This window comes from Sturnira hondurensis, unplaced genomic scaffold (assembly GCF_014824575.4).
Source record: "Sturnira hondurensis isolate 20B ecotype Veracruz unplaced genomic scaffold, ASM1482457v3 Scaffold0014854, whole genome shotgun sequence".
NCBI lineage: Eukaryota > Metazoa > Chordata > Mammalia > Chiroptera > Phyllostomidae > Sturnira > Sturnira hondurensis.
This window is the reverse complement of record NW_028087485.1, coordinates 7,133,712-7,154,172: the sequence shown is the minus strand read 5'-3', so window position 1 is coordinate 7,154,172 and position 20,461 is coordinate 7,133,712. Positions and strand designations below refer to the sequence as shown.

Here is a 20,461-nt window from a genome sequence, read left to right as displayed (position 1 = left end):
CATGGCTCCACGTTGCCTTTAGAATACAACTCAGATTCACCCCAGTGCTGACTTTCTCTGCTGGCCCGTGTCCCGTGGGCTTCCCCACTACAGGACCCTGTCCCCCCCGCCCCCCCAGGCTCCTCAACCTGCCAGGTGTCTTCCTGTGTTAGCGTGCTTTTACCTCGCCCAGGTCACGGCATCCTCAATCATTCTCCTCACGCAGTCTCTCCCGGGAGAATCCCTTCCCACCAGCAACATAGGTATCCTCCCTTTCATCACCTCAAACTTTCTTCATCACATGACCCTACTTGTTGTTTTTTTTATAGTTCTTGCTACTTTAATTATTCTGTTTTTATTGTCTGTCTCCCACTGGAATATAAGCTCAATGGAGAAAGGGGCATCGTGTTTCTGGCCCCATGAAACAGTACCCGGTTCATGGTGGCTTTTCAATTCTTATCTATAAGCCATTTAATTAATAACCTTTTCTGCTGTGGCCCTGGACAGGTAACTCAGTTTGGTTAGGGCATTGTCCCAATACACCAAGGTTGCAGGTTCAATTCCCAGTCAGGGCATATACAAGAATTAGCCAATGAATGCATACATAAGTAGAACAAGCAATGGATGTAGTGAAGGCTCTCTGCAATTTCTGCCTTTATTATTTAACAAACATTTCTTTCCTGTCTTAAGCAAGTCCTTCTGCTTCAGGGGGATTTAGCAACATCTGCAATGCTGCTTCCATGGTTTGGGAAACATAAAAGTCACTTGCGTTTTCTAACAATGCTAAAGACTCATGGAACTCGTTGAGCTCACATTGTAAGGTGTGCGTTAATAGCCGTTAGCCTATTTCAAAGATGTATTTTTCCTTCTCTTTACTAAATGATTGGGATGACATTAGCTAATAAAACTGTACAGCTTTCAAGTGTACAATTCTATCATACATCATCTATCTATTGTATTGTGTGTTCACCATCCCAAATCACCTCCTCCATTGCCTTTATACTCCCTTTTCCCCCTGACAAGCACCACACTGTTGTCTGTGCAAAGACATACTTCTCCAGGCTTGACGATGGTGAGTCACTGGTTGCCTGTGTGATACCACCTCTCCAGTTCCGATGCAGAATCATGAAACACACACTCCTTAGTAACCGGGTCAATGGCAGCAGCATGGAATCAGCCACCGAGTCCTAACCTTTCACTTTGAAGGCATAAGTTTATGACATTTTCACTTTCCCATATTAACTTTCAGTTTGATAAGAAACTACAGTTTGACGTTTCTTATCAAACTGTAGAAACTTCCCTTAAAAGGGAAGATGTTTATCTTAACAAAAGGGCACAAATGAGACAAATGATGAGACTCCCTGGGCAATTACTTAGATGCAAAGCGGTAAAGCAGGGAGGGAAGGTGGCTGAGACGTGTTGCTCTGCGTTTATCCAGCGAATGGGGTGTGTGTGGCAGGACTGGAAAGGGTAACCCCAATGACACACACACACACACACACTCACACACACACACACACAGTAGTTGCTGAGAGAAGGGAATTCCACATATTCACACTTTCTTTTCTGTATGAAAAAAGTAAATCAGTGTCCTGAAGAAAATTAAAAGAAACAATGCAACTGAGATTTTCTTTCCTCTGCTCCACTGTGCGGTTTCGGGCGGGTACTATTTCCTCTGTTGGCTTCCCAAAATGATGCCTGCTCAGTCTGACCAGGGTGGCCTTCCTGTTCCCCTCAACTTGACTACATTTCAGACAGGTTTCTTCCGGACTGTATGGAGGTCTCACACCTCCCTTTTCCTAGAGCATTTTCTCTGGAAAACTTGGACATTTGTTTCTTTTGTCACTTTGAGATACAAATCTCCTATTAACCAGGAATGGCTTTCTCAAGGACCTGTCAGTCCTCCCTTTGAAATGTTATCATCCCTGCAATAGAGAACAGGCTGACAGTGACCAGAGAGGAGAGGAGAGGGGATTTCAGGGGAAAAAGGAAGGGTTTGCAGGAACTAGTATAAAGGACACACGGACAAAAACAAGCGGGGAGGTGGAACCCGGAGGATGGAGGGGAGGGCTGGGGGGCTGGGCTGGGAGTAGAAGGCAGAAAACTGTACTTGAACAACCATTTGAAAAGAAGAAGAAAAAAGAAATGTAATCATAAAAAAATAGAACCTCTATCTCTGGGCGATTAGGAGCTTCACTCCCACCAGCAGCAATGAGCAAACACTGATGTCCTGAATACAGTGCCGCGATGTTCTCCCCCGTCCCTGGCAAAGTTCTCCAGCACTTTTCCACCAGCTTGTCCTGGAGTTTAAAACCTTCCCGCCTTCCCTTTCACTCAAGTTCAGTCTTGCCCAACTCAAGGTGCTGCAGTTTGCCTTTAATACATCATAAGTGTCATTCACATTTTCTAGTCATATACATGCAACTCCGGACAACTAGTCTGACTAAAGACAAATGACGGGTGTTTGATGGTTCGGGAATTCCGTTAGAAGACGGGGACTACTTCCCCTGCTGAAGCTCTTCAGCAAAGAGGCCTTTAGAAATGAAGGCAACCCATCGGATGGAGTGACTCTCTTTTGGGTGATACCTTTCAAAAGACTTTAGGAAAAGGAAATACAGTCTTTTCCATTAAAATTGAAAACTTCTGCTCTGCCAAAGGCACTGTTAAGAGAATGAAAAGACAAGCCACAGATTGGAAGAAAATCTGTAAAACACATCTGATAAAGAACTGTATCCAAAAGAGACAAAAAAAATTCTTAAAGCTTAACAATATGGATCCAATCCAGTTAAAAAGTAAATGGAAGATCTGAACATATACCTCACCAAAGAAGATCTACAGATGGTGGATAAGCACGTGAAAGGTTCAAAATAATACGGCATTAGAAATTAAAACAACAAAGAGATAACCACTACACACCTATTCGAACGGCCTAAAACCCAGAACACTGACAACAATAAAAGCTGACAAGGATGTGGAATGACAGGAACGCTCATTCACTGCTGGGGGGAACACAAAGTGGGACAGCAGCTTTGGAAGACAGTTTGGCAGTTTCTTTCAAAGCTAAACAGGGTTACTACATGATCCAACAATTATACTTGCCCAAATGAGTTGACAACTTAAGTATCCACAAAAAAAACAAAAAACAAACCATAAGCAAATGTTTATAGGAGCTTTATTCATAACTACCAAAAATCGAACACAATCAAGATGTCCCTCAATAGGTGAATAGGTCAACAAATTGGTATACCTATACAACAGAATGTTACTTATTGACCAAAAGAAACGAGCTTCAAGCCACAAAAGGGCATAAAGGAAACTTACATGCACATTGCTAAGGAAAGAGGCCATCTGGAAAGGCTACACACTGTATGAATGCAACTATGTGATGTCCTGGGAGAGGCAAACTTAGAGAAGTAAACAGATCAGTGGTCGTGGGGCTTGTGGAGAGGGAAGGAGGGATGAACAACAGCGCTCAGGGAGATTTTAGGGCAGTGGACCTATTCTGACTAATACCATAATGGTGGGTACGTGACATGCATTTGGCAAAACTCATAGAATCGTACAACGCAAAAAGTAAACCTTAATGTAAACTATAGACTTACAAAGTTAATGATAACATTATAAAATAATCAGTGGTAAAAAATATATATACCTTACCAATGCAAGGTGCTAATAATGGGGGGGGGATATATATGGGGGTCTCTCTGTATTTTCTGCTAGTGTTTCTGTAAATCTAAAACTGGTCTATGGGGGGAAAAAGATATTTTAGGAAAAGGAAAAGTTAAGAGTTGCAAGGACGTGGAAAGTGGATAGAAACATTCTCTCTGGATTCAGAGTCTGAGGCTCAGTTTATTATACTTATCTCATATTTTCTCACTTCCCTGGATAAGTATAGCACATATCTTCTAAGTCGGTCTCATAATTCTGTTCAATAGAACAGGTCATATGTATCAAATGCTTAGAATAGATGCTGGGAAGGGTTTCATCAATGTTAATTACCGCCGCTACCATCACCATTATCGTTATGGGAGCTGTCAGCACACAGCACAATAACCTTAAGCCAGGAATTTCCCATTTCCAGGCCCCAGTTTCCTATCTGTAACATGAGTAGTTGGACCATATAAACCAAAGGCCACCTAGGTTTAAAGTTGTCTCTGTTGTTCTAATGAGGAGGCCGCTGATATGCTTCACCAAGGGGACATCTGTGGGATGAACGGGTCAGTGCCCTGGAGTGACACCTGTGACATCCAGGAAGCAGAGAGAGGAAAGAGCGTATCAGATGGAGAAGACGTGAGCACCGCTAAGCGGGGTTAGAGACCCAATCTCAGAGCGTGGGCCTGTGTTGGACACCCACTTTCACCCCGTACCAGGGAAGGCAGGTTACCTAGCCCTCTGAAAAAGTGAGAGTGATACTACTAGGGTTGTTACCAGGACTCAACACATCCCACGGCACAGGAAGTAGAGAGAAAGAAAGAGAAGGCGAAGTTTTCCTCTTTTGGGCTCCCCTGGCTGGGAGGTTTCCTCCCTGATGGGACCATATGAGGAACCCACAGCCTCAGCTGACTTTCACGTGCTGTTTGGGCTGATCAAACCTCTTGTGGGGAGGGGAGGGACAGAGAACACATTAGGAAATCTACACCCAGCTAGGCAAGGGCTTTCATCCTTAGACATGTGCAAAGTTGCTTACAAAGTACTTCCTGAATTTGAAGGTCAGGGGTCAAGGTGAGAAATGAAAAACAGAACATGCATCAGAATCCATTAATTCTGGAAGTGGGGCAATGGACATTATCTGAACGGGTTGGTATCTGCCTGTCCACCTGTCTCTCTCTCTCTCTCTCTCTCTCATTCTCCCTCCCTTTTGTACCCTCTGTCTGCACGGTATTTACTTTATCTATATTCTTTTGAATTTTTAAAATTTTAATTTTCAATGATGCACATGTACCACTTCTACATTAACCATAAAAGTTTACATTTTTACCATCCACTAATAACATTTAGTGCATCCATCTGAGTATCTTGGTACGCAGGAAAATTTTCTCCGAATGAGATCCATTTGTATAAAGCTCCGATTTTCAATCAATAACTCCACCTTTCCATTTAAGTACATTTCCAGTCCCTCTAATACCCTGAGCACAGTCAACTTCCCCAATGGATCACAAAGTTGTTCTGTACTGTGACTTATTCAAACCAATATCCAGTCGATGACAATGCATGACATCTGTTATTGCCCTTCCCTCCCTTTTAATCTACCAGTTTTTTATGGCACAGATTTGTGTAAAAGATGTTCAGAGTATTTAGTCATTGCCAGCTATAATATTCCTTTTAATAATCAAGATTTTTAAAGTTGAACTTTATAAAAAGCCTCAATATTAACCATTTTCTTTTAGAGCTGGTTTTAGCTATTCAAACACCACCAAAATACCAGGTGGAATGACAAAGCCTTACGCAGAATGAGGCTCCCTCTGCCCCACATAAGGTGAGTGAGCGAATGGTCACTCCACATGCCCCGGGGCCGCGGAGAGAAAACAAAACAATAAACCCTGTGGGGTTTTGAGACGACTAGTTTGATGGGGAACCACGTCTACCCCAAAGGAGGGGACCAGACCTGACTCAGCTCTTTCTTAATTGCTGTTCTCTGTGCTCTGGTTAGAGGTCAGGAGCCAGATGGCCTGTGATCTGGCAGCGTGGTGTCGAGAACCCCATCGCAGCAGGAGGGCAGAGACAAGTCATCCAGGACAGAACACTCACCGTACACCGCGATGGTCTTGGTGTCTTGCAGGATGGCGTTCCCCGCTGAGACCTGCACCGTGATGGTGTTCATCCCTTCGGAAGTAAACTTGAATGATATGCTCCCCTCCAAGGTGATCAAGGGCTAAAAGGAATAAAGGTGCAGAGTGAAGGGCAAGTTCTTCCCTTACAGAAGAGACAGTGACCAACAAGCTACTTCACTCCGTGGAGGCTCTTTCTGGGGACAACTGACTCCATCTACACCTCCCCGTCATCTCAAGTTCAGGCCACAAAGGGACTATTAGAGCCATGACCCCAAGAGCCTCTGCTCACTCCTTGTGAACTTGAGACTTCTCTTCTGGCACCCTGCTGATTGAGAGCTGGGGAGATTGATAGGTCTTGCTTGCTGGTGGGATATGTCTCTCTTTATGGATAACCTATTCACATCAAGCAGATCCTTTAATCCAAGGAAATATCTAAATCAGACCAAAGCAGAGGGCTCCTACTAACCCAGATTTAAGCAATAGTCACTGAAAATCAACAAGCTGCCAGGTGTTTACCTCCAGGGTACACCGCCCATAATGAATTATAAATGAACACAGCAACCATGGACACCAACATGGTGGGAGGTAGACAGCTGTGGCCTGGTGCAGCCTAGCTTCCTCTGAGAAGCCCTATCAGCAAATTTCTGGAAGCAGCTGCTATGGAAACAAGTTCTAATTGGATAGTGGTTTGAGGACTCAGGGCAAAAAAAGAAAGGTTTTGAGCAGAGCCTGGAGGACAATTGGATGCCGGGGTCCTGGAGGGGAAGATTATTAGCTTACTGACCTCTCTCAACTCACTACCTGCAATCATTTCTTCCCTGCCTTAATTAATTTTAAAATCAAAATTCACTTAATTCCCCGTATGGCAGAGGAAGACTAAAGCCAGCCTAAGAAGTGTGTTCAACATGAACTGTTGAAATTGGTGTTCTGCTAAAAGGTAAAGAATAGGAGACAGAGAATACAGTTGTTTAGGAACTTCACCTTCCGGTACTTGCTTTCAGGCAAATAACCGAGACTTCTGCTCTTCCACTGTGGGTCACGGGACCCAGGTTGGCTGAGTTTACGTGGTTTCAGAAGCAATAAATAGGAACCTTCTTTTCAGCTTAGTTATGTTAACCGTAAGGGGAGAGATTCCTTCCGCTGTCAGGCTTGCAGTGGGCCTAGGGTCAGGGGGTTCCTCGCTGGCCTGTGCAAAACTGTGTCTTAAGCCAAATTCAGCTCTGGGGTAGAATAACATTTGCATGAGAATAAAATGCATTGCACTGGAACAGGGCAGACATCGAGTGAATGCACTTCTGCTGGAAGAAGGTGAGCATTTTCCAGTCCAGGGCAATCCGGTGTTGGTGCCTCATGGGGGTGCTCTGGGGCCTAAGTCTTCCTGCCTGAATTTGGAAGCAAATTTCAATTTTTGAGAATGGAGTGTGCTCAAAAGCGGAACAGAGCATGCTGCCCCGTGTGAGGAGGGTCAAAATTCACTCAGGCTTCAGGAGGCCTCAGCTCCGGCCTCCGCATCAAACAGCTGGATGAGGTTGGAACCTGCCACTTTGCCGGCCTCATCCTCACTTTTGTCATCTGCAAAATGAAGGACTCAGCGTAAATGAGGTTAAGGTCCTACTGATTTTAAAATGCCTGCTGACGTTTGATCATAGGGAATGTTTGGGGAAAACAGAAATGGAAAAGCTGACCAAAAGATGTGGCCGTGTCTGAGACAGGGGGAGGAGGCCATTTCGGGGGGCTGGGTGGTAAAGAGCACCTGTTGCTTTTGCCTGGCCCATATCCATTTGCCTCCTTTCCCTCTGAGGACCACTCCCCCCCCTTGTCTTGGTCTGTGCTGTTCTCAGGAGGCTGACTTCCACACCTCTCTTTCTGCCCTACCACTGAGATCAAGGCCTGGCTGACCACACACCGCTTCAGGACTGCTGTTTGAACTTTGGGGAAAGAGTTTATTTTCCCTGCTCGTCTGTGAGGGTATCGGGCTCAGACTGCTGCTGAGGGTCACTACAAAGGAAAGCCCATGTACAGAAGGGCAGTATCACAGAGGCAAGCAGTCGGGGGTGAAGTGGTGAGAGAGAGAAACAGACAGGCAGAGCAGCGGAGAGGACAGGGAGAAGGGGAACGCACTGGTGGGAAGCAACACTGGTGCACTGAGAGCCCGCCGGCCCGAGGCTAGGGCGCCACCCTCCGCCCCACACGCTTGACTTCCACACGCCGTCCTGTTCCCTTCCTGCTTTGGCCACTCTGCGTGAAGCTGCCCCGAGACCTCACGCATGCTGCCTCCAGCACGACCCACCTCCGTGTTGTTCCCGTACCACCACACGTAGGTGAGGGTGCCCACTTGGCTGGGCCACAGCACTGCGGTCGCGTTGACCTCTTTGTTCTTTGTGGTGACAAAGGGAAGGGACAGGTGCACGTGCTCCAGGGGACCTGCGGCACAAGGGAAGAGAGGACACGTCCAGTGGGAAGATTTGTCTCGGTTCCCCCTTCTCTGCCCTGAAGAGAACGCACGATCCATTCCGGACGCCCCCGAAACGTAAGTCCTATTTCCTGAGAAAAGGGCTCAGGCGCGTTCTCTACTTTAGAGAAAAGGATGAACTGTGAATAATTCCATCTCAACATTGCCCATTTACTGACTTTCTTCCAGGCCTAAAATCTGAGTCATGGATGCGTAAAAGTTTAAAAATCCGTAAGTAATTTATGAAGTCCTTAAGTGCACAGGCCTACGACGAGGTTTCACAGGGAAATGCAAAGTGTTTCCAAGACGGTATTGCCTTGGCGTAAATCAGGATTGGAACATCTCCTAGAATCCATGTTGGGTGGTGAGGGCGGGGGTGATAATTATTCTTTATTATTTACCGGATTTAAAGATCTCTGTGTGTTAGTGTTTGTGTTTGTGAGTGAGTCTGTGTGTGCATGTGCTGGTCTGTAAAGCCACCTGGGTAGGCAAGTACTGAACAGACTGTGTTGGCGTTGACTCGGGCCTGTCTAGGACAAAAGCATGCATCAGTGGGTAGAGGGCTCTGAGGTTCCCCGTGTCTCAGGGTGTGTTCACTAAAAAAGGATAATTCTATCTATGGAGGCCGATTAGACCAGAAGCCTTAATCAGATGAACAAGCCCAGAGAGACAGAAATATCCTCCACGTAGCAAACCACTGGCACCTTTCCTATGACCCATGTGACCTTCTCCTTGAGTCACCATTCCCAAGAAAAAATGCCTTTTCCTCTGAGGTGACCATGACAGGAATCTATCACTTCCACCATCATTCCACGAGTTGGAGAAGGAAGTGGTGCCTCGGGCCTCCCCGCCTGCTCAGGCCCTGCCTCTCCTCCTGCCCAACCTTTACCTACGCTTCCCAGGGTGCTACCGCTGGCCTCTTCCCCCTCCGTAGGCTCTTCCACCGAGCACTGCCATCCGCACTCTGGCCTTCAACTATCAGCTACCCGCCAAGGGTTCCACAACCACCTTCCTGACTCCAGACTCTGTCAAAAACCCTCGACTCTCCCCCTGTCTGTAGTCTCCAAATATTGGTTAATAAAACGAATGTTTATTAACATTCAGGGGAGCAACCCAGAAGCAGAAAGTCAATGTAGATAGCTTATTTCTCACCACCTACACCCATTTAGGAAACCACTGATTTGGTTTCATAAATCTCCCTCAGAGCTCTCCTTCCCCACCCCGACCCCGAGCTAGTTCATACACTCCACATGCCCTCACCTGGACCATTGTGACTATTACCGATTTCCATGCCTCTAACCGACCCCTACTCTGACCCACCTGCTGCTCCACGTGTCCCGTGCCTGCCTCCCTCAATATTACATAAGCTGCTTCGAGCGCCAGGTGTCCCAGCACCTGGAATAAAATGCATGCTCCTGGGTGAGAGTGAGCACCCAGGCTCTGATGGGGAGGCGCCTCGCTACGTTTGAAGAACAGTAAGAAAATCCAAATGGCTGCAGTGTAGAGATGGGGGCAGGGGAGGATGCTCGTGGAATGTAAGAGGCATTCAGGACACGCAGCTTGTTGTCCTTGCAGGCCCTGAAATTTGTAGGCATGTTTGTGGAGCTTCATTGCTGCAGGTATACATGTTATAGGTTCCCACAGTGAATGGCCATGACTATGTACCTTCTCACCATCCAGACTGTTCCGAGATTGTCCTAGAAAGCCAAGTTCAGTATGCTATTCACTAGGTCAAAATTAAAATCCCCATTACTTCATTTTAATAACAATGACAGCTGAGCGTGGATTAATCAAAAATTTGTGAGACGAGAGAACACAGGCTGCAGACGTTTGGAGGATAAGAGCCCCTCATATTTATCTTTACCGATAAGGCTGGCCTGGCTCCCAAGACGCAGCAGGCACTCGCGCCATGGCTGGGCAACAAGGGAACTAACTTCCTGTCTCTGCCTTTGTGCTCGCTTCTCTCTCTCTCTATGGAATCTGAGGCTTCGTGACCAGCATACAGCACAGAATCGACTTTCTGGCTTGCGAGCCATACGATAAAGAGGGGTTGGTGGTAAGTCAGAGTGGTTCAATGGGACCGGGAAAGGGCAACATGACTGAGCGATGACTGTGTACCACCCATCCTACTAACGGCTTTTTACTCTCATTGAGTCCTCACAACAACCTCATGAAGCGGGTCCTACCACCTTCCCCATCTACACATGAACAAACAGAGAAAGTGGACCTTCCCCACTTCCGGGATGGGAGCTAAAGCAGCCTGATTCCAGAGCCCAAGTGCTGGCCAGGGGACGTGGGTGGTAAGACGCTCCCATTTTAACAGAAGAGCTAGCAAGAGTCCTGACTTACAGACAATGTACATATGATCCGGGCACTGCAAACTGAACACCACGCATTCTGTAGTATAGCGCACGGCTCCTGCTCTTCCCGTTTGCTCCGGCGGGCCATGCCTCGTCCCACCCCAAGGCCCTGGCTTTTACCACCTTTGTTACAGCATCCGTAAGACCTCAAGTGTCAGTTCCATGGTCCCCCTCTTGCATGACAGCTCTCCTGACTCCCCAAATCTGGGTTAAATCCATCCGAATGCGAGAACTAGATCACCTCTCTTAGTTCCACTCTCCAAGGGATCCTTTTCTTGGTCTCTGTCACTTATGATCATTTAACATTAAAAAAAAAATCAGAACATCAAAAGAAGGATGATGTTCGTGTATCCTGTTAAGGACAAAAATGGAATCTTGTGACTGAAATGTGGTTATTCATTCATGTCACCAGTTTTTGAGTTCTACTACGTGTCGGGCATTATTCTAGGGGCTAGGGACACCTGGCAGTAGATGGAGCGTATGTATTATGGAGGGAGGCAGGCCTGGGGCAGGGGGGAGTGTGCCGGATTTGACAGGTCGGTCAGGGGAGGGCTTTCAGAAGAACTGCCCTTGAGCAGTGACCTGCATGAAGGACAGGAGAACGCCAAGTGTCTGCCAGTGACACTCCAGGGTGAGGGCAAAGCAAGTGCACAGACCTGGAGCAGAGGCTTTGCTCTGCATGTCTGAGAAACAGCAAGAAAGGGCTGTGGCGCAGACACAGGGAAGGACCGGAAGCCCAGGAGACCTAAGAGGCATTCAGGACACACAGCAGGTCGGCCTGTGGGCCCGGAAGTACCCACGCGTGCTCACATGAACTCATCCCTGCATGTGTATGCATTACACGTTCACACAAATGTGTGGAGTTTATCTTTCGGATTTCCAGATCCTCTTCTATTCACTTACTTCTTAGATGTTGAATACCCCTGCTTCCTGCTGCCTCCAAACCTGTCACTTAAACATCTCTCTTCTGTACAGAGGGTGTGGTCTGCCCTAATAGAGCCATGGAAGTTGACCTCCAACCCCTGGAGGCTGCAGCTGGCTGGTTGCACCAAGCTCAGAGCTGAACAAAACTAGTAGGTGCTTCTCCATCGGAGAGGTGCCTGCAATGCCCAAAAGGATCAGGAGGTGGCACTGCATCACTCCATATGAGTCTTCCTGGCCAGGTGGCTGAGGGGACTGCAGAATTCCTTCCTCCTTGAATGAGCTTTTCCTGCTCTGGGCATGTTTCGCCCCTACTGTGCGGCAGGAAACAGCTGGCTGCCTGTCGTGTGCATGTGTGTCTGTGTGCATGCGTGCACCGATTGTTCTGGCCTGCTGGCAGACCTCCTCCGACCACCAACTTAACTACTGTGTGTGCCTCATCTTGCTGTTTGTCTGAAATGTTTAAACATCTACTAGAAGAAACAAGCACGTCAAGTACAAAGACCAGATCCTACAATAGAGCTCCTTACACTTCAGTGTGCACCAGGATCCTCCTAACCTGTTCAGAGCAGACTCTGGAGCCGCCCATTCAGGAGTTCTAACTCAGCAGGTCGGGAAGGGCGCCGAGGACACCACATTTTTGCCATGCAATTTTGGGGCAGGTGACTCATTAAACCGCACTTTACAAAACCCAAATAGGGCATTTGCTGGCCAATATAACGATCCTGTGAAAAGTTGCAAAGCTCCCCGGGACCTTAGGAAGCAGATTACTTGATCCTAAGATGGAGACAGAAAGACATCTGAAAACATCAAAGGAAGGGTGACACCCATGTATCGCGTTAGTGCCAAAAATTGTAAGAGGCAGCTGAAGAGAGAGGCTTGGGAGGGACTAGAAAATCCACGTCATTTTTTATTTTACCTTCCATTCTGCAAATTTGCAGTTTTCAGTGATTTTTTTTTCCTGTAAGACTTGTTTAGACAGGGCAGCTTTCTGAGCATAAATTTGCAGGTCCCCTAAATTCTCTGTCCCAGGCAAGGCAACACTGGCGGCACCATGGGACGGGGTCTCGTTAGTTTGAACCAAGTAGAGCAGAGTGAATACTTTCCCTAAGGCGTTTCCAACGGACAGGCTACAACAGGCTGCCCCGCCACCTGGTGAGAGCTGCCGGCCCTGTCCTAGGAGCCTGACAACAGGAATGTCATCTCCACTTGTCTCTGATGACCTTTGAAAACCGGTATGAAAAGCCTCTGATCCGGAATGGAATCACCTTTCTGTACCGGAACATGGAGGGAGTGTGTTCAGAACAGGTAACGGGGGTGGGAGGTGTTGGGTGGAAGAAGCCGAGGGCAGGCCTGGCCAGCTGAGCTGAGCCTTGGGGCTTCAGACCATGAAGGGCGTACAGTGCATGCGCTGCTTTGTGATAGTCAACAATCGAGCTTCACCAGTTGACAGGCCGCAGCATATTACGCTCCGCGGAATCTTGCAGAAACACAATGCACATTCCTCACCGTGACAGAGAAAAATCTAGGCTCGGAGAAATGGAGTGACTACTGGGCCAGGGTAGTCTCTGGGTCTTCTAACCCCTAACTCAGTCCAGCACCCAGTTTGTGTTTGTGTTCTTTCTAAATGCCACCCCCGCCCCCACACCACACCCTGGCACCGCGGCACTGAACATCGCCAGATACCCTTCAGGTTTGAGATTTGGGGAAGTGTGAACCAGTTACGGTCTTGCTCTGACTTCCTGTTAGTTTAAAAGGTGCCGAAGTCACAGTTCTCCTCCGGTCCTTGCTTCTTCCATTTGAACAGAAGGGCCAGCGTTGCCGGCTGTGGCAGACAGGTGCCCGGTGAGCGGTGAGCGAGGGTGTCCGTGTGAGCAGCGGCACACCATGGGTCCTTCAGGAGAGAGGTGCTAACGAACATGCTGAAACTGCTCATGGGCTTTGGATGTATGTGAGTTAATGAAAGCGTCAAAATAATCCTCTATAATACAGTCAGGACAAAAAAGTTAATTCATGTCTCCAGGGCCAGGGATTCCATTACATGAGGCTAACCACCTAACCCAAGATGAGTCTAACAAAATTAAAATCGGAACGCAAAACTTTCCATTACACATCATTTTCCACTAAGGTTAAGGTTAAATACTTTTACCTGTCGACTAGGCTAACTGAGACCAAGAGAAAAGAAAAAAAGCAAGTGAACAAAGAAGCTCTTTTCTTTCATATCTTTTACATGTTGTGACTTCAGCCACCTTTAATTTTGAGCAGGCAAGCACTGTGCTGCTTTTCCTCCCCAGGATTCAATAAACCAGGGAGAGGGCTGGGGTGGGGAGGGACCCCTTAGGGACATGATCACTTTTAGGGATGAGACAGGATCCACCAGGAGGCCGACCAGGACGGCGAGCTGTGCAGGACTCTTTGAGAGACCCTGGGAAATAGAGACAAGAAGCTACTGCTGAATTTTAAATTGGTTTTTAGGCATAGAGTATGGTAGATGTTTAACAGTAGTACATGGGATAGGGAATAAAACTACTGTAATTCTTTGCTGAGCATCCTCTAAAAGATGTCCCCCTTACATAACTGGAGAAAATGATAGCTATTCTCCACCAATGCCCTGTCATCTGGTTGAGAGTTATTTTACTGACCAATATTTGTGATGTATTTTTGAAAGCTGCATGATCATTCCCACGATATCATCACTTGAGACTATTGATGACTATTTCGTAAGAGGCAACTCCAGGAAGTCTGTCTAGGACAGTTTAGGGGTGGGGGTCGGCAGGAAGGGCGCCTAGGAAACGGGTCCTGAACCTACGCAGGTACGTAGCAAGCCCACCACTTCTAATATAAATATCCACGTTCCTTCAGGATGATCTGTGCGGGGATAGGATGAGGGCTGGGGGAGACTAAGTTCCTCTAATCCCAAGCCACTGTTGGCAGTGACGACAACCCGAGTGGTCAGGAGCTGGGGTTGGAGACAGGCAGGCCTGAGTCTGAAACCTGGCTCGGCCACATAGTACGGATGCGGTTTTGCATGGGTTGTCTAAGCTCTTGGGGCCTCACTAGTGTTTACAAGTGGGGTTTCTAACGTGGACTACTTCACAGGGTTGCTTTGAGGACTGAGATTATACACACGGAGAATCTGTTTAGCACAAAACCTGGCACACAGTGAGAATTAAAAAAAATTAACTGAAAAGAGGGGTGTGGCGTTGGCAGGCTGGGAACCTTGTAAAACTTTGTTTAAACCCAAAGAAGCCGGCAGAGTGTTTCTTCAAGCATCTGTCGTGAGTGCACAGGAGATAAACACCAAGAGTTTCTGACACAGCAGGATTATTTAGGAGCCAAATGATCTCTTGGGGATCATTAAATAGTGGGTCCTCCCCCTGGACCACAGCCACTCAAGAAATATTTTAACGAGTGCATTCTGCACCCAGTTGGGTTCAATGGCAGGGGACAGGTGAGTGGCATGGACTATTGCCCAGCCTTAGTACTCTTGGCCTAGACCTTGGGATTAATTTGAAAAAGGCCCTTCATAGAAAGGAGCTACATTCATTTTAAAGCAAACTATTTCTCTAGCAACTTTAACAAGTCCTACGTCCATCTGGGGACAGTCACAAACCTACTATGAAAAGGCATTATCAGTCAACACAAGTTAGTACACCCACACATTCCTTAATGGGGAAAAGCTTCGACATTTCTTGGAACCGTTTCCTAGGGCAGCTTCCTTAACATAGTTTACACTCTTCCCTTCCATACCACCTTCTCTCTAACTACAAATCATCTCCAGATTAATCCCAAGAAATGCACTTTTTTAAAAAGAGCTTAAATCTAAAAAAATATTAATGGGGAGACAGACTGTGGGAGAAGAATAATCAACCGAGGAGAAATTCCTTTACTGATGCTAATTCTCTACACATTAGATTGGGCCATACAAACGGCTTGTTTTCAAACATTTCTGACCTCCCCAGAAAGGGACAAATTAATATTCAATCAAATAGCTTAGCAGGCTGCTCAGGCCTGGCCTCCAGACATGGGTGCTCTTGTCTCAGGTGCTCAGGCACCTGGAAGAGGCACAGAAAATACGATGAAAAAATCCAAAGCAAACCTGAGTACAAGGTTATTCAAATTCCACTCTCTGACTTTCTTCTTACTTTCTCCCCACGTGACCCTCTTGTTCTCCTTCCCCATCCTGCTGAAAAGGAACTAGTAAGCTTCTCCTAGACAGGAAACTTAGGGTTATATTTTAAAAGGACACAACATTTAAATTATGTCATAAATCAACAACAGTAACAACATACAAGTTACATGTAAGTACAGGACGGCGTTGTCAGACCCGAGACTGTTGTCCACCTGCACGGTCACCCGGAAAATGCCCACGTTGTGATAGACGTGTTTGATCCCATCTTCCATGGAGCTGAGGTTGACGTAAGACACGGCGATGCCATCACCGAAGTCCACTTGGATGAATGTCCTCTGCACGTCACCCTGAAAAACAGCCCAGTGTCAGAGGAGAGGGAGTCTGGGCCCGGCTGCTCTGCTTGGGGCGGGGGCGGGGTGGGGGTGGGGGCGGGGGGGACTTGTCCTGGTTGCTGGCTCTGGGATCACAGCAGCTCTGGCTCCCTCCTGCCATGGGGAGGAGCCATCTGTGTTTGACAGAATCCCCGTGACATAATCTGGCAGACAGGCACTTACTAGGACGGACGCTCTCCAACTCTGAAGGGCACCATCTACCAAGAGTTTCTGGGCTGGAAAAGCTAAGTGTTTGATTATGAGCTCCAAGTCGACATTCAGTTCCTCTGATGGCTTTGGCTAGAGTCTTTCCATCCATGTGAATAACATACTGTGCACACAGTTTTAAATATTCCCCTGCTTGTCATGGTCCCAGACCACTTCCCTGGTGTTCAGAGCCTCTGAGGCCCCTTTTAATTCTGGTTCCCTGGCCACACTGGAAAAAGGATAGGGGACACCTTGCTGTATGCCTATATGCCATTAGGCCCAGCCCTGCTATTATTTAAGGTAAGGATGGTTAACGCTTTTATAATTCAGCATTGTTTTACTGTGAAAGTGATCTCACTTTATCCTTTACAGGATCTTCGTCTGGTGAGAAAAGCACGCATTGTTCACCCGTCTTACAGATGAAGATGCTTCGTCGAGAAAGGTTTAGTCATCTGCTGAAGGTAAGGAAGCCAGTTAAGGAGCAGCCCTGAGGTTTGATTCCGTCCCTCTGGATTCCACGTCATGCGTTACATGCGGGTGAAACATCGACGGCTCCTCCAGGCCTGAAACTTAGTACGCCACTCACAAGCTAGCTGACGCCCCGCGTGCCATTCAGCCTCCTCTGGTCCAGCAAAGCGTCACGATACCTCCCTGTCTGAAGTCAAAACGTTGTGATAAAAGGCACGCCCGTAACTGGTGGTCTGTAAACTTCTATACCCAAACAAAAGGCTGTAAAAACCACGTAACCGTAGAAGCCCAGCAACACCCCCTTTTAAAGCTTGTTTGGAATCACAGGATTCTGAATCTCCTGCAGGGAGGTAGGAGAAGATACATTCTGACTTATAAAATTCCACACCCGTTTTTTTTTTAAAAAAGGCCTTTGCAATTATAGTCAAGATGCTTAAGGCACGAAGTTTCTTAGACCCAACGGACAAACACCAGCCTCCTCTGCACACCGCCTACACTCGATACCCTTGCATCGCCTGTTTTGTTAGCTGTTGCCATTTGGGGGGTAAAAAAAACAACAACTTTGAACTAGAAATGTACTTTCGATTAACGAAGGTTTATATGGCAGCATATCCCGAAAAGGCCAAGTTTAAAACGCTGACCTTTAACATTAATCCACAGGGAAAGGGAAAGCAGGTCACAGCCTACGAATCTACGTGACCTAATCTCCTGACCTCTGGCCGGCCCTGCACTGGGAGGGGGGACACAGCAGCCCACTCTCAGTGAGGACGGGGCAAACATTCTTCCCTGGGGTGGGAGAAAGAAACTCCATTCAAAACTACTGAACACATATGCACACGTCTAGGCATCGTGCAATTACTTGAATTCCCTTCACTAATAAGTATAAATGTCAGCCTCTCTTGCTGACTTGTCCTTCATTTGGACAACCAACTGGGACTGATCAGTTTCTGATTGTCTTCCCGGTCAGTTTCCATTCCCATGTTTTTTTTTTGTACTTTCATCAGAGTGGCTGCCGGCTGACCCTAGAAAAAGAGCCTGCCTTTTAATCTCCTCACATTATTTGGGACAAGTGTCTCAAGGAGTAGCTAAGAATTATTTTTTTTTTAAGATTTTATTTCTTTTTTTTTTTTGAGAAAGGGGAAGGGAGGGAAAAGGAGAGGGATAGAAACATTAGTCGGTTGCCTCTCGTGTACCCACAACTGGGAACCTGGCTCACAACCCAGGCATGTGGCCTCATGGGGAATCAAACCTGTGATCTTTGGGTTTGCAGGCCAGTGCTCAATCCATTGAGCCACACCAGCCAGGGCAGCAGTGAACTTTAAATAAACAGCCTCACCAATAAAAGTCATTCTAGGGGGTGAGAGGAAGGAGCGTGCATGGCATTACAAGTGTGTACAATAGGGAGAGGCGGCTAAAGTTCTGATCTGAGTAAGAGCATCAAGGAAGGCTTCCCAGAAGAAGTGATATCTTAGCTGAGAAGGCCGAAAGCAAAGAAATAAATTAACCAAACAGAGGACATAAGTGAATGCAATGGAGGTGAGGAGTCTGTGCGGTGAGGACACAAGAAAGAGATGTGCAAGGGCCCTGTGGCGGAAGTGGGCGGTACACTTGAAAGAGGCTGAGGATACAGACACAGGAAGACCATGTTATGAAATGAGACCAGAGTGGAGAAAGTAACATGTTAAGACTTGTGGGTAAAGTTTCTGATCCTGATCTTCCTCCTAACAGAAATGGGAAGCCCTTAAAAGTGTTTTAAGCAGGGGTTGGGTAGATAATGGCATGATGATATTTTTAGTTCACAAAGATCACTCTGGTCCCAATTCTGAGCATGAATGAAGTAAGAGGCCAGTATTCTGGGAATCCAATTAAGGAAGTTCAGGGCAGATGATGGTGTACTGAAATATGAGTTGCAATAGGAAATTACATGTACCTTCCTATCAAAAGACATTCCCATAATTTATTAGTTTTGAAATCAGTGTATCTCAGCCTCTGATATCAGCATCTTTTATAGAAATCTAACTCTACCATGCAGCCCAGTACTTGCTGAGCTTCTGAAACTGAAAGTCACTTGGGATCCCTTTCAGAGGGAGAAAAGGGTGATGGCAAAAGCAGGGCACTACCTCCTTTTCTTGTTAGACTCTACTCCTGGCTTTGACTTTGTTCCCTCTGAGAACAGTTTTGTTCATAAGTGGAAAGACGGGTTGGCTGTCAGAAACTCTGTGTACCATTCTTTCTTTCTTTCTTTTTTGGAGAATTTTTATAAGAGTTTATTTAGGTCAAACTGATAACAATTGCTAAGAAGCGAGGTCTCAGATGCTCCCTCCATGCACAATTCCTGTGTCTTCCCTCTGGTGAGGGAGTATCATGTTCAAGCCATAAGAAGATAGAGAATACGGGAAACAACAGGTGTTCGGAATTAGGAGTTAGGGAAAATCTGGTCTGTAACCGAGAGTAACTTCAATCTAGTAAATCACAAGTCATCATCCCTGATACGGAACTTAGGCTGGCAAATAGCAAGGCTGCTGTATACAAATCTTTAGACCTAATGCCACTAATATAGATACAGAACTGAGAACATCACTAGCTCAAAAGAAGTGCCTGAGAAAGGCACAAAAGACAAATGAAATCCATATGGGGATCCTCTAAGGGCACCGCATCACTGACTCTGTAACAGTAAAACAAATATATCAAATGGCCACAACAAAGCCAAGATTAACCTGAGGAATGAGAGGAGTGTGAACCTATCAGTTCCTGTCACATGGCTTCAGAGAAAAATGGGAAAACAAACGATGCAGTAACAACACGGACAGCTTCAGACTGAAATGCAACTCTGAGATGCTCCTTTCAGCATTAGGGACCCTCTGAAGATAGACACTGGCTTGTATGCCGGAGCCAAGTCCTGGCAGAGGTCCAGAGGGGCCTGGCGCAGGAGCCACTCAAATCCAGTCTTGGGAATGACCTTCAAGTTCATGCAGAAATAACTTTATGTAGAGAAACGACGATAGTAATATGTATTTTTTTGGGGAAAAGCAACGAATATCACAGTATGTATACTATAAACCTGTGTGGGTTTGTGTAGAGAAAGGTGCCTGAGAACACACCCAGCCTGTCCATACTGCCTGAGGGTGAGGTGAGGGGCAGGGGGTGCCACATGATTAAGAGAAAGGGAACAGATGAGGGGAAAAGAAAGAATCCACCAAATTTTTAAAAAGGGCTGGGATATGGTATAGCACAACAAACAGTAGAAAAACAAAACACTGTTCTAGCTCTACTATTACTGTAAATACTGAAATATTGGTGAACGATATGGGAACCAACCAGAAGGTACCACAGATACTGGTTAGACGGATGATGGGATGCAGCCAACTTTGCTCTTGGATTTTTGTTGCTATCTGAAGCTCTTTTTCATTAAGCTGCATTAAACAACAAACAAAAATGAGGTAACTCAGTCCTTTCTTCTCATGGCTAAAGATATCTGGGTAGGGCCAAGAGCATCAGAGTGGCCCACCATTGCCTTGCAAACCACTTTTGCAATAGGTTTAGACTCAGGTTAACAAGGCTTTGACAAGAAGCAAGGAAGGAAACAAGCGTGGCATCATGTACCTTGGCCTTCAAACAAGAGATTCAATGTCGACATGAGTATGAGGAGAGAAATGCCATCCATCTACCTTGTGTCTTCTTACATAAAGTGTGCAAGTAACACTGTTCTAGAATGTCCTCTGATGGTCACTCAGGGAAAAGAGAGAGAACATTTCTTGAAACTCTACTGTGCAAGAAATAATAACAAGTGCTGTTTCTGT

The 20,461-nt window shown here is 46.6% G+C and overlaps 1 protein-coding gene across 5 annotated transcripts in view; it reads right to left on the bottom strand.

The window, feature by feature from the left end:
• Positions 1–20,461, bottom strand: part of SORCS1 (sortilin related VPS10 domain containing receptor 1) — a 492,654-nt gene that overhangs the window by 36,189 nt on the left and 436,004 nt on the right. For all 5 annotated transcript variants that reach the window (XM_037063978.1, XM_037063980.1, XM_037063979.1 and 2 more), the window contains exons 19-21: positions 15,776–15,962; positions 8,041–8,174; positions 5,728–5,851 (exon numbers count right to left, since the gene is read on the bottom strand). In XM_037063978.1, the coding sequence (XP_036919873.1) occupies positions 5,728–5,851; positions 8,041–8,174; positions 15,776–15,962 (445 nt within the window). The remainder of the gene's footprint in view (positions 1–5,727; positions 5,852–8,040; positions 8,175–15,775; positions 15,963–20,461) is intronic.